This window comes from Sphaerodactylus townsendi, linkage group LG14, assembly GCF_021028975.2.
Source record: "Sphaerodactylus townsendi isolate TG3544 linkage group LG14, MPM_Stown_v2.3, whole genome shotgun sequence".
In the NCBI taxonomy this organism is placed as follows: Eukaryota; Metazoa; Chordata; class Lepidosauria; order Squamata; family Sphaerodactylidae; genus Sphaerodactylus; species Sphaerodactylus townsendi.
The window spans coordinates 29598096-29610144 of NC_059438.1; the positions used below are offsets into that span (position 1 = coordinate 29598096).

General features: G+C 43.3%; 1 protein-coding gene across 1 annotated transcript in view; it reads right to left on the reverse strand.

Moving 5' to 3' along the window:
* The window catches only part of VWF (von Willebrand factor), a 156143-nt gene that overhangs the window by 127734 nt on the left and 16360 nt on the right, over positions 1-12049 (reverse strand). Inside the window, exons 7-8 of the mRNA XM_048515347.1 lie at positions 6293-6509; positions 5032-5154 (exon numbers count right to left, since the gene is read on the reverse strand). Of these exons, the coding sequence (XP_048371304.1) occupies positions 5032-5154; positions 6293-6509 (340 nt within the window). The remainder of the gene's footprint in view (positions 1-5031; positions 5155-6292; positions 6510-12049) is intronic.

Consider the following 12049-nt stretch of genomic DNA (forward strand, 5'->3'; position numbering starts at 1 on the left):
CTTCAGAAGAATCCTTTATGAATCTTCCTTCCTAAAATGGTGTCAGGGTTTTTATAAAATTAAGCCTATCTAGGGACTATAGGTGTTTGGCTCAGAGCTCTAGAGCCCTCTCCGAGATAATTTATAGGGATCATAGTTCCCATCATCCCCTGCCAGCATCATGCTGGCAGGGGATGGTGGGAACTGTAGTCCATAACATCTGGAGGGCCGTGAGTAAGACACTTGTGATCTAGACCATTTGATCAGTAATTAACCAATTGGGTGTCGAATAGAGTTGAATCTTCGAGATGATGAGGGAAATGACCCCCACCTGAGCATTTGTGGAAATTTAACCCTATCTGTCCTGTATAGAATGTGGCCTTTTAAAAGCCAGTTCTATTATCCAAAAGATAACACCATTTAAACTAAACACAAACACACTTTACAACTTTAATGAGGCCAAATAGTTGCCCTGTAAACAACCTAGCAAAACCAAATGGTTGCCTCATAAAAGACCCAACATACAAGATAAATGATCTTTAAGTAAATTTAAAGGAATAGATACACTTTCTTCTCAGATGAGAAGGGCAAAGCAGAAAATCCTAAGACAGTGGATACAGGAGTTGCTGCTCCTTCTTGTGGTAGAATCTGCAAGCCCAAAACACACGAGGTCCAAGTCTCATTCACAGTCACAAACACACATGCTCCCTACTGCCATGTCTGGCGGCTGCTGTAAATAAAAATCAAGCAGTCAATAAGCAGGTAAAAGAAAGGCAACACAACAGGGATGCCTGCCTCCAGGTGTGAATTGGGAATCCCTGGAATCACAGCTCATCTCCAGATTACAGAGATCTCAGGCTGCGCCCCACTAAGATAGTGCTGCGCCCCACTATAGTGCTGCGCCCCACTAAGTGCTGCGCCCCACTATAGTGCTGCGCCCCACTAAGATCCCTGTCCTCCCTAGGCTCCACCCACCAAATCTCCAGGTGTTTCCAAACCTGGAACTGACAAGCCCACCTGCCCCCCTTACCCTGCCAATGGCCAGGGAAGACCTGGTAACACAGGGGAGAAAAGACCATGAAGGGTACTAGTCTGTCCTTCAGTTTTTCATATCAGACAATGCCTTTCTACAATCAGGCAACACTACAGTAGCTACAGTAACTAGAGAGGCAGATGAACAAAATCAAGATGAAACTGATCTCAATATAGTGACTGGGTCGGTGGCAATGGCTACACAGAAATGCTGCCACAACGTACTTTATGTGACACTTGAAGATAGCTACCACAAACAGAAGATTTACAGGAAGCAGGGAGGGAGAGAGAAAGAATCGCTATCTGATTCTTTTATCTTTAAAGATACAGGCTTGCAGACTAAAAACATCACAGACTCTGTCAAAAAATTGCTCCAGTTGATGTCATGACCTTTGAGGAAGCTAGCAAGGGTCAATGGCCAAAATTTTCCTGAATTTCTTCTGAAGGGTAAAACTTCTATCGGGGAAAAAGATACCTAGAGACTGGCTTGATTTGAGTGGGGTTAAGGGTCCAAAACACTGTATTGTTTTCCATTTCAGCTATTTCCTGAAGCAAGGTACAAATAACATAGTATGCTGGCAAAATAGGAAGAGTAGTCATCAGTTATATAAAAAAAACCCTGAGATCTCATAAAATTATAAATGATCTCCAATGACACAGATCCGTTTCCTTAGAGGAAAGGGCTGTTTGGCAGGTGAACTGTACGCCATTATACCCCACTGAGTACCATCTTCTTTAACCTCAAGTCTAATCTTCCCGAGGCTCCACCCCCCCCCCAATTTCCGTTAAATATCCCCTGGAATTGAGCCCTACTTCTCAAAGGCCTTCCTGTGACTCCAGAAAAAGCATGTTAGTCTGCCGGATCCTGTTAGAAATGCAGCAGTCGAGAATTAATCGGGTAATGCTTCCCACATTGTGAATACTAGTCCCACCACATGAATATGAGAATTATCATTCATTTTTACACACTGCCTTTGTCAAAAACCATTATCTTGTTAATTACTGAACATGGTTCTTTGATACAAGAGGATTTATAGTTCATTACAAATAAACAATTAAACAATGCCAAAATGTATTTTTACTTTCAGATGGATGTGGGGGGGAAGCAGGGCTAGGTAGGCACCAGGACCCAGGTGGAGCATACTACAACAAATTATTATTATTATTATTATTATTATTATTATTATTATTATTATTATTATTATTGTTGTTGTTGTTGTTGTTGTTGTTGTTGTTGTTGTTGTTGTTGTTGTTGTTGTTGTTATCGTTGTTATCGTTATTATCGTTATTATCATTATTATCATTATTATTATTATCATCATTATTATTGTAGATTTCACCACTGCCAGATCTTTAGCTGGTTGTTGGCCTTCATTACAATTCAAGCCTCACCCAGAGGCCTAGGAAGTTAGCCAATCGTATCGAGTAATGTCATATGCGGATCCCAAGCAGGGCTGCTCTGAATTTAACAGATGTTAATTTTTGTCCAGATTCCAAAGATGTTTCAAGTGCTGCCCTAGTGTTTTGGGATGGCACCCAGCCGCGTCGATTACTCTCACTGGGACGCACCTCAGCTGGTTTGTTTACAGATGCTGAAGCCCGGGATTTCAAATTAGCGATGTACATCTGAAGTGACCTTCTCGCGTTCTTTTTTTCACCATTGCTCTGCTGTCACCAAACTGCTATGTCGATGATGGTCACTTTCTTGCCCCAATCACGGTGATGTCTGGTGTATTGTGTTTCAACACTTTGTCCGTTTGGATTCAAAAGTCCCACAGGATCTTGACCTTCTCATTTTCCATTACTTTCTCTGGACAATGTTCCCACCAGTTCTTAGCTGTTCTTATGTTGCATAAAATTGCATAAAATTTGCATAAAATTGCATAAAATAATTGTTGTTGTTGTTGTTGTTGTTATAGATTTCACAGCTGCCAGATCTTTAGCTGGTTGTTGGCTTCATTACAATTCGAGCCTCACCCAGAGGCCTAGGAAGTTGGAATGTATCGGCATAGTATTCGTGCGGATTCCAGCAGGGCTGCCTTCTGAATTTGACAGATGTTAATTCTGTCTCGACGATGTCGACGATGTCGACGTCGACCACCACCACCACCACCACCACCACCACCACCACCACCACCACCACCACCACCACCACTATTGTTGTTGTTGTTGTTGTTGTTGTTGTTATAAATTGCATTTAATGTCCAGCATGTTGAGTTCTGTGATGGAGGAATGTACAACCCTACTAACATCTTTTTTCTGAGAGAGACTCTAGGTACCTCCAAATTAACTGAACAAGCAGTAGCTTCCACACAGAAGGTCCTTCCTTTGCCTTCTTCTCAGCTTTGGAGTCCATTCTGCAGGGGGATTCAGTAGCTGTGCATATATCAATTCCCTTGGTCTGCCCTGCACAGCTTTTAATAGCAATGACACTATCAACTTGAAATTATATTTTATATTTGTTTATTTTTTCCCACTTTTAGGGTTTCTATTACTCGTTTTATCTATGAATTTTATATTTTAATGCAAAACTTTTATAGTAAAAAGGTAGGAGATACATAATGGGCTTAAATTATTTTAATTTAAAATGAGTCCTGTGCACCCATTGGCGGCGGGGGGGGGGGTTGTCACCGGACATTCCATCCCTTAGGCAAATATGTATAAGGATACACACACACACTATATATATAGACACATAAATACATTGGTTATATACATAGGGTTAGCCACATTGACACACACATTAAAATGACATTGAGACACACACATACATAATAATACATGTTCACCGGCACATATTTTATATGTATGTATGTATGTATGTGTGTGTGTGTGTGTGTGTGTGTGTGTGTGTGTGTGTGTGTGTGTGTGTGTGTGTGTATGTATATATATATATATATATACGCGGTAATATGCGTATATATCGTATATAATGACGATATAATGACATAATACGTGTATATATATGTGTGTGTGTGTGTGTGTGTATGTATATGTATATGTATATGTATATGTATATGTATATGTATGTATATGTATGTATGTATGTATGTATGTATGTATGTATGTATGTATGTATGTATGTATGTATGTATGTATGTATGTATGTATGTATGTATGTATGTATTCCGGCACAGCTCTTGAACTGTTTTCCTGATATCTGTAGGCCTGGAATCACTTTAATCTCCTGAATTTCTGCACGTCATCAGCTGTTAAAGGAACAAAAAAAATGGCATCTCTAACTGTTGAAGAGATATCAAGGGATCTTCATGAGAAGATCCATAATAGCAATTTTTTCACTCTGAAAAGCAGTGTTTCTATCGATTACATTCTCTCCCTAAAATACACAGCCACAGAGAAGTGATCAGTATGTTTTTATGTCCACTCTTTCCCTCAGGGTGACCAACAGGCCTGACTAGCACCTTGCTTGAGCAAGATATGCATCTTAAAATATGCTCTGAGAAGCCTAGGTAACACATTAGGGCTCTTGTGAGCATTCCCCATCAGAGGAAAAGGCATGGAAAGGATTTCTGAAAATACAGCATTTGAAAACATTGCCCCTAGCAGGTCACATTTGCCTCAATTCAGGCATCAGTGAGCTGATTCACTAGAACTGATTGAAAGGAGTCTACTATATTGCTCTCTGAAGTCCTAGCAAACCCCCCCAAGCACCCTCCTCCCTCTCTTCTCCCTACAGCTGAAATCACCCACTTAGAGATAACTCAGAAGCACCCTAAAAGTTGCAAACCAAAGGAAAGAATTCCCGTTATCACCATCTGCTGCTGGAACTCATATATGCCCTTATTTATTTGTACTAAATAAGAAGCCCTTTGATAAAAACAGACACACATGTATGCAGTATAGAAACTGATTTGTTCTGCGATGCGGAAAAGGAGAGAGGAGAAGAGAGACAAATGCATGTAAACATTTGCAAACAGACAGCCATTTACTTATTTAGGCAAAATAGGAAGAGCTACTGTCCAATGATTCCCTCAGTAAACAAATCAGCAAATAAATTACCCGGGCAGCTGCAGCCATCCACACATTTTTCTTGACACCCTGTATTGATATGCAGGCTCTGGCAAGTTCTGGCACAAGGGGAAGTGCATTCCTTGTACTCCAAGCCAACGGGACATCTTGGCCCTGAAAGAGTTTCATGATTTTGATGCATAAATAATGATAGAAGGAGGAAGATCATATGAGGTCAAGACCTCTTTGATGGCATATTGTATTTTTTTGGTATTCGTTATTCTTTCTAACAAGAAAAACTCATAAGGAGAAATATACAAGTGGGCTATCACTGAGGTGCCTCTGGGGGTCTGCAACTTGTGGTTTGACAGCCAGATGTTACTTAGTTTGGGACCAAATGAGGCTTTTTAAAAATAGAAAATGAAATCTTATTTATTTATTTTATGTTTATTTATAATCAGACTTATATACCGCCCTTCCCCCAAAGGGCTCTGGGTGGTGCACAACATAACACATATTTGTAAGTGGAGTCTAGGAAATGTACTTCTTGTGGATTGAGTCACAGTCAGGTTGATGGGTAGGCCTCGTGAAATGTCCCCAGTGCTTCTTTCCCATGTGTCCAAATGATGAAAAATTTATGAAAATAAGGCTTTACTTTATCAAGCAGCTCAATGGCTCCAGAAAACATAATTACAATTGATCTCCAGACTTTGGAGATCATTTCTTCTAGGAAAAATGGCAAATTTGGAGGGTGGACTATATTGCATCACATTTCTGCTGAGTTCTCCCCATTCTCGCCAAGAACCATCTCCCAATCTCTAACAATCTCCAAAGCTAAAATTGGCAACCCTGTGGCCAATAGACCCTGGCGAGGTAATGGGTGGGCAACACCCATTGGGTGGAGAATCATGACTGCTGCCTTTCCCAGTTCAATACTAGAAGTTCAGCAGTGGTGTAGTGGTAAAGAGCAGGTGCATTCTAATCTAGAGGAACCGAATTTGATTCTTCGCTCTGCTGCTTGAGCTGTGGAGACATCTGGGGAATTCAGATTAGCCTGTGCACTCCAACGCACGCCAGCTGGGTGACCTTGGGCTAGTCACAGCTTTTCGGAGCTCTCTCAGCCCCACCTACCTCACAAGGTGTTTGTTGTGGGGGGGAGGGACAGGAAGGGAAAGGAGGTTGTAAGCCCCTTTGAGTCTCCTACAGGACAGAAAGGGGGGGGATATAAATCCAAACTCTTCTTCTTCTTCAAGCAATATCTCACCCCCCTCCCCCAGTTTAGCACTTTATAAACCAAGCCTTTAAAACTTACTGCATGCACTTTCTGCGGGCCAGCCTTCCAGAATCACGCCTTGCCGAGCACAGTTTCTGGCATACTCTAGGAAAACTGGGCAGTGGCAGGTCCTTTCCTGGGCACACGAGCACATGTCTTCTTCACAGAGAGCAATGAATTTCTCGGGATCAACCAGATGGTGGCATTTGGAAAACACAAGGGAAGTCCTCAGAAGCTGGCAATGCTGTAGAACGCCCTGAAACAACAATGTGAACTGTTACAAAATTATTACGGTATACCTAATGCAGTAGGATATGGATTGAAGTAGTGTAGAGGTTAGGAGTGCTGAACTCTGATTTGGAGGACCGGGTTTGATTCCCCATTCCGACACATGAAGCTTGCTGAGTGACCTTCAACTAGTCACAGTTCTTTAGATCTCCCTCAGCCCCATCTACCTCGCAAGGTATCTATTGTGGAGAGAGGAAGGGAAAAGGAGTTTGTAAGTCACCTTGAGTCTCCTTACAGGAGAGAAAGGTGGGGTATAAATCCAAACTCCTCCTCTTCCTTCTTCTTCTCCTCCTTTGTCTACTGGGACTGACTTTTTACCTGCCTACCTCAATCATTTCTCACATTAGTTGCAGGAAGTAGTGAATAGCCAAACCAGGAAATGCTGTGGCTTTATTTGTTTTCTTGTTTTATTTCATGCCAGTTTTCTCCTCAAGAGAGCCCAAAATAAACTTACAAACACAGAGAGAGAGACAAAAGACAGTAGAAGTAGAAGTAGAAGAGGAGGAGGAGGAGGAGGAGGTGGAGGAGGAGGAGGAGGAGGAGGAGGAGGAGGAGGAGTTTGGATTTATATCCTCCCCTTTCTCTCCTGCGGGAGACTCAAAGGGGCTTACAATCTCCTTGCCCTTCCCCCCTCACAACAAACACCCTGTGAGGTAGGTGGGGCTGAGAGAGCTCCGAGAAGCTGTGACTAGCCCAAGGTCACCCAGCTGGCATGTGTTGGAGTGCACAGGCTAATCTGAATTCCCCAGATAAGCCTCCACAGCTCAGGCGGCAGAGCGGAGAATCAAACCCGGTTCCTCCAGATTAGATACACGAGCTCTTGACCTCCTACGCCACTGCTGCTCCTAAACAAACAAGAAGGCGGGAAGACTTCTGAATCCAGAACTGTTCTCTGTCTCTCCCCCCTTCCTCCCCTTCTGTTACCCACTCTTCCTCTTAGCTAAGGACAGAGGCCAAAAAGCCCTTTGGTTCCTAGCCTTTGGCTTGGGAACCATGACCATGCTGGCAGGGGCTGATGGGAATCTTAGTCCACTAATATCTGGGGCACCAGAGTTGGACACCCCTGGCTTACACCTAAGGTCTGCTGTGATCAAGGAAGTGGCCATATGAGCAAAGGAGCTCTTCTGCCCTGGGAGATCCCCTTATCTTTTGGCAACAAGGAGACCAAAATGAGGAATGAGTGAGCGGAGCCTCAAATCCAGGATAGTTCTTGAGAGGGAGTAACTTCCAAATAGCACACGAGAGACAGAGAGAGAGAGATTTCTTGTAGATAGTAAAAGGGCATTGCATTCAAAAAATTTTAAGCCACTCATTTTATTCCACTAAAATCCACAGGAACTGCAGTCTAAATCTTTGAGGATTAAAATCAGAGACTAATTGGCAGACGGCAAAAGATCCTGGCTGCAAATCTGACAGCAAAGCCTGTAATTTCATTTGCCGGTTCAATTTTATTACTAGTTTCTCCTCCATAATTATATACACAACAGACCAGAGCATCGTCGTCATCATATCTGAACAGGGGGAGAAGAGGATCAGATCATGGAAGAAAAGCATACCAGTTTTTTTGATGGCAGCAGACAATACCAGGTGCTTTTTTGGCATAACAATATTGAGCAGCTTCTGGTTGGACAGCTGCTCATAGCTCAAAGCCAGTGTTCAAGGAGCAGGTAGCTGCAGAATTGTAAAGCACTGGCTTAAAGCCCTTAAAGCAAACCCTAAGAAGTCACTGGATCCAGTGACGGGATTCAAATAATTTAACAACTGGTTCCAGCGGTGGGATTCAAATAATTTAATAACTGGTTGTTTACGAGCACCATTTTAACAACCGGTTCTGCCGAAGTGGTACGAACCCACTGGGTCCTCACCCACTGACTGTGTCCTACAGCCATCGGTCAAGGTTATTTGCAGTGTCAACAAAGCGATAAAATCACAAGTAATTATGATTCGGAAAAGGAAAATATTTCACGGATGGTTGCTGCAGAGCTGAGTCCCCTTCCTTTATTTGAAATGGTTTCATGTGTTGTTCTCAACCTAGAGAAATGCATGGAGTTTTTAACGGCCACTGTAGCAGGCAGCCAGTGTGGTCCCCATTGCAATGGCTTAAAACCATTCTGTCCAAAGGCCTACATTCATGGCGTGAATTAGAAACAGACTTATTGGGCAGCATTTTGCATATTGAAATCTATCAGTCTCTGTTCTTCACCCCATAAAATAAGGATATTACAGAGTTGTTCTTGGCAACTCCCTGCGGCTTGCCATAATCTCCAGGGCCAGATGCTCCTGTATCTTTTCAGGAAGGAAAAGATGTCCATGAAGTCACAGCTTGGCCTTGTCTACAGAATTCAGCTTCCAATCACTTCTGCATCCATTCTAAAATAATACAAGCAAACAGCTAGTCTTGGCCAGCTCAAAGCCCAAGTTGTCTCCATAAGATCTGCAGGTGCAAGAGAGAAGACTTCAGACCCCTGCAAAGACCCCATCACTAGCAAAATCCAAATAAGTTATGGAGCACAGAAAAAACTAACTAACAAACGATTCAAAACAAGGAAAACTTTGTAAATGTGTCCAATTTGTGAGAGTCACACAGGTAAAGAATTCAGCATTCTTTCGTACAAACAGCTTTGGCTATCGCGTCTGTGGTACACATATGGTGACCTCATGGTTCTAGAAACTTAATCCCCCCTACCCCCAGGAAAGCTCCATACCATAAGAAAGTTTTAGGGGCTTCAAAGACCCTGAACAAGACATGTGAGGTCTTTCCCCAGGGAAGTTATATGACACCCCATAAGAATTCCCCTTTCTGTGCTACCTGGGTGCAGTGGGGCCACAGTGCTTAATCCTGATGGTGTCACTTCAACTCAAAACCAAAAAGAGGGATAAAGTACAGGTAGAATAAACAAACAAAGCAAAAAGCATTAAATCAAGCTGCAGGACAAATGGCAAGATTCTTGAATGTTAAATGAAGTTTAATCCTATGCATTCAAAAACGACATGATAAGCATCAAGCCCGCAAACACGGCTCTGGATGTTATGCTCAGTACAAGAATCCAGTCAGGAGAGACAAGCTAAAGAAGTGGTGGCAAACCTTTGGCACTCCAGATGTTATGGACTACAATTCCCATCAGCCCCTACCAGCCAATTGGCCATGCTGGCAGGGGCTGATGGGAATTGTAGTCCATAACATCTGGAGTGCCAAAGGTTCGCCACCACGGGGCTAAAGTATGTCTCACAGCATGTAATAACAAAGTCCAAATCTATCTGGTGCCACGATCCAAATCCATCCAGAACGAGTTGACCGGTTGTTTCCTGTTTCATGGAAGCGAGTCCACTTCTTCAACTTTTTTGTTTTGATGTTTGCCCTTGACTCTTCAGGAACAATGTTAAAGAACAAATCAATGCATGTGTTCCTCCCTAGCAGGACAAGTTGTGCATTCTATATACTTTAACACTTTAGCTTGTCTTTTCTGACTGGATTCTCGTATGGGGCATAATACCCAGAGCTGCATTTGCAAGCTTGGCACTTCTCACACTGTTTTTGATTTTCACACAGGATTAAAATTGTTTTTACACAGGATTAAACTTCATTTAGAATCGTAGAGTTGGAAGAGACCTCAAGGGCCATCAAGTGCAACTCCCCTGCAATGCAGAAAAACACAATTAAAGCACTCCCAGCATATTTTCATCCAGCCTCTGTTGAAAAACCTCCAAAGAAGGAGACTCCACCACTCTCCGAGGCAGTGAATTCCACTGTCAAACAGCCCTGACAATCAGGAAGTTCTTCCCAGTGTCTAGGTGGAATCTCTTTTCCTGCACTTTGAATCCATTACTCCATGTCCTAGTCTCTGAGGCAGCAGAAAACAAGCTTGCTCCCTTCTTTGACATGGCATCCCTTCAAATATTTAAACATAGCTATCATGTCCCCCCTTAACCTTCGCTTTTCCAGATTAAACATCCCCAGCTCCCTAAGCCTCTCTTCATAGGGCATGGACTCCAGACCTTTTACCATTTTTGTTGCCCTCCTCTGGACCAGTTCCAGCTTGTCAATATCCTTCTTGCAATCAAGAATTTAACATTCAAGAATCTTGCAATATGCCCTAGAGTTTGGTTTAGTACTTTTTGCTTTGTTTCTTCAACTCAGCTGCTGTACACACTACAGAGAGGGAGGCTGAAGTAAAATCATACCATGTGGAGAACAAGTGAGATACTGCCCCAAGGAGAAGGACCGACTGACCAGATCTAAGGAGTTCAGCAGCAGGCCCCCATTTGCCTCCTGTCCTTTGCAGCGGCAATCCCATAAGTACCACTTAGAAGTGCTATCCTACCACTGGTAGGATCGTCTCCATGCAGAAGCTCAAGATTCCAATACTAGATCAATACACTTGTGACAGGGACTGGACATTGGTGGGGAAAGAGAGAGAGACTGAGAAAGGAAAGAGACAGCCTGGAATAAAGAGCTTTCTTGGCTTTTAGAGGGAAAGGCTGTTTCCTGCTTTTGACTATTCTCCTGATATCCAGCCTTGGCATCAAAACCACCAATGAGAGAGTCCCCCGCAGACAGTGTTGGTCTTAGAGCCTCACCCTTCAGTCTTTTACCATACCCATTTAGCACCATTCCCCTCATCTGTGGTTTCTTTGAAGAAAGAGCTGTGAAGTAATATTAGATAATGAACAAAAGTGCCTGCCCCTCCTCCCTGCCGAGCAGCCGCTGCCCGTTGCCACACACCTTGCATTCGGGAACAGACCTTCATTCAAGGGGAATGGCCAGACCTCCCTAGAGGTCCCTTTCCTGGTATTTCTTTTTTAAAACTAAACATTTCCCCTTACCTCCCTCAGCAAAATTTTGAAAACACTATCCACATTTTCAAAGGCAACCCCCCCCCCCTTTTAGGCCTACAGTGGTATTTTTGTATCACCTCTAAACCTTTTGCTGATATTCTGTCTATAACCCTTTCTCCATTATTTTCACCAACTTGTAGCGTAGGGGTATCAGACATGAGGCCCAGGGGCCTGAGAGTATGCTGAGGCTACCCCCCCCCCCACTCCTGATCTGGCCTGGTGAGCCCCCTGACATGTGGCAACATCACAGGGACTTGCCTTGGACCCAAGCTGAAGGTGGTGAGTACACATTGCTCTGGATGACAAAATACCTTGACCCCACTCTGGATACCTGCAGTAGATCAGGGCATTAAAGGGTTAGACTTCAGTATCCACTGAAAGTGACTATAAAGCATTTCTCAGACAAGCCACTGAGAGCAGGGTGAGAAGAGAAGAAAGCACAAGGCAGTCTCTGGAGCTTCGGAATGGGCGAAATACGGACTCAACCACAGCTATTGTTCTCTGCTCCTCACAGATGACCACAGCACGCTGCAAAGGGCCACGGGAGGGGAGCACTTGGCATTCTGGAGGCAGCACCCAGCAAACAAAGAAAGCTGTTTTCTTGATGGGAAAAAAAAATCTAAATTCTTCAACCAGCACTGGCTTTGCTGGACTGCTATTAATAGAACTACG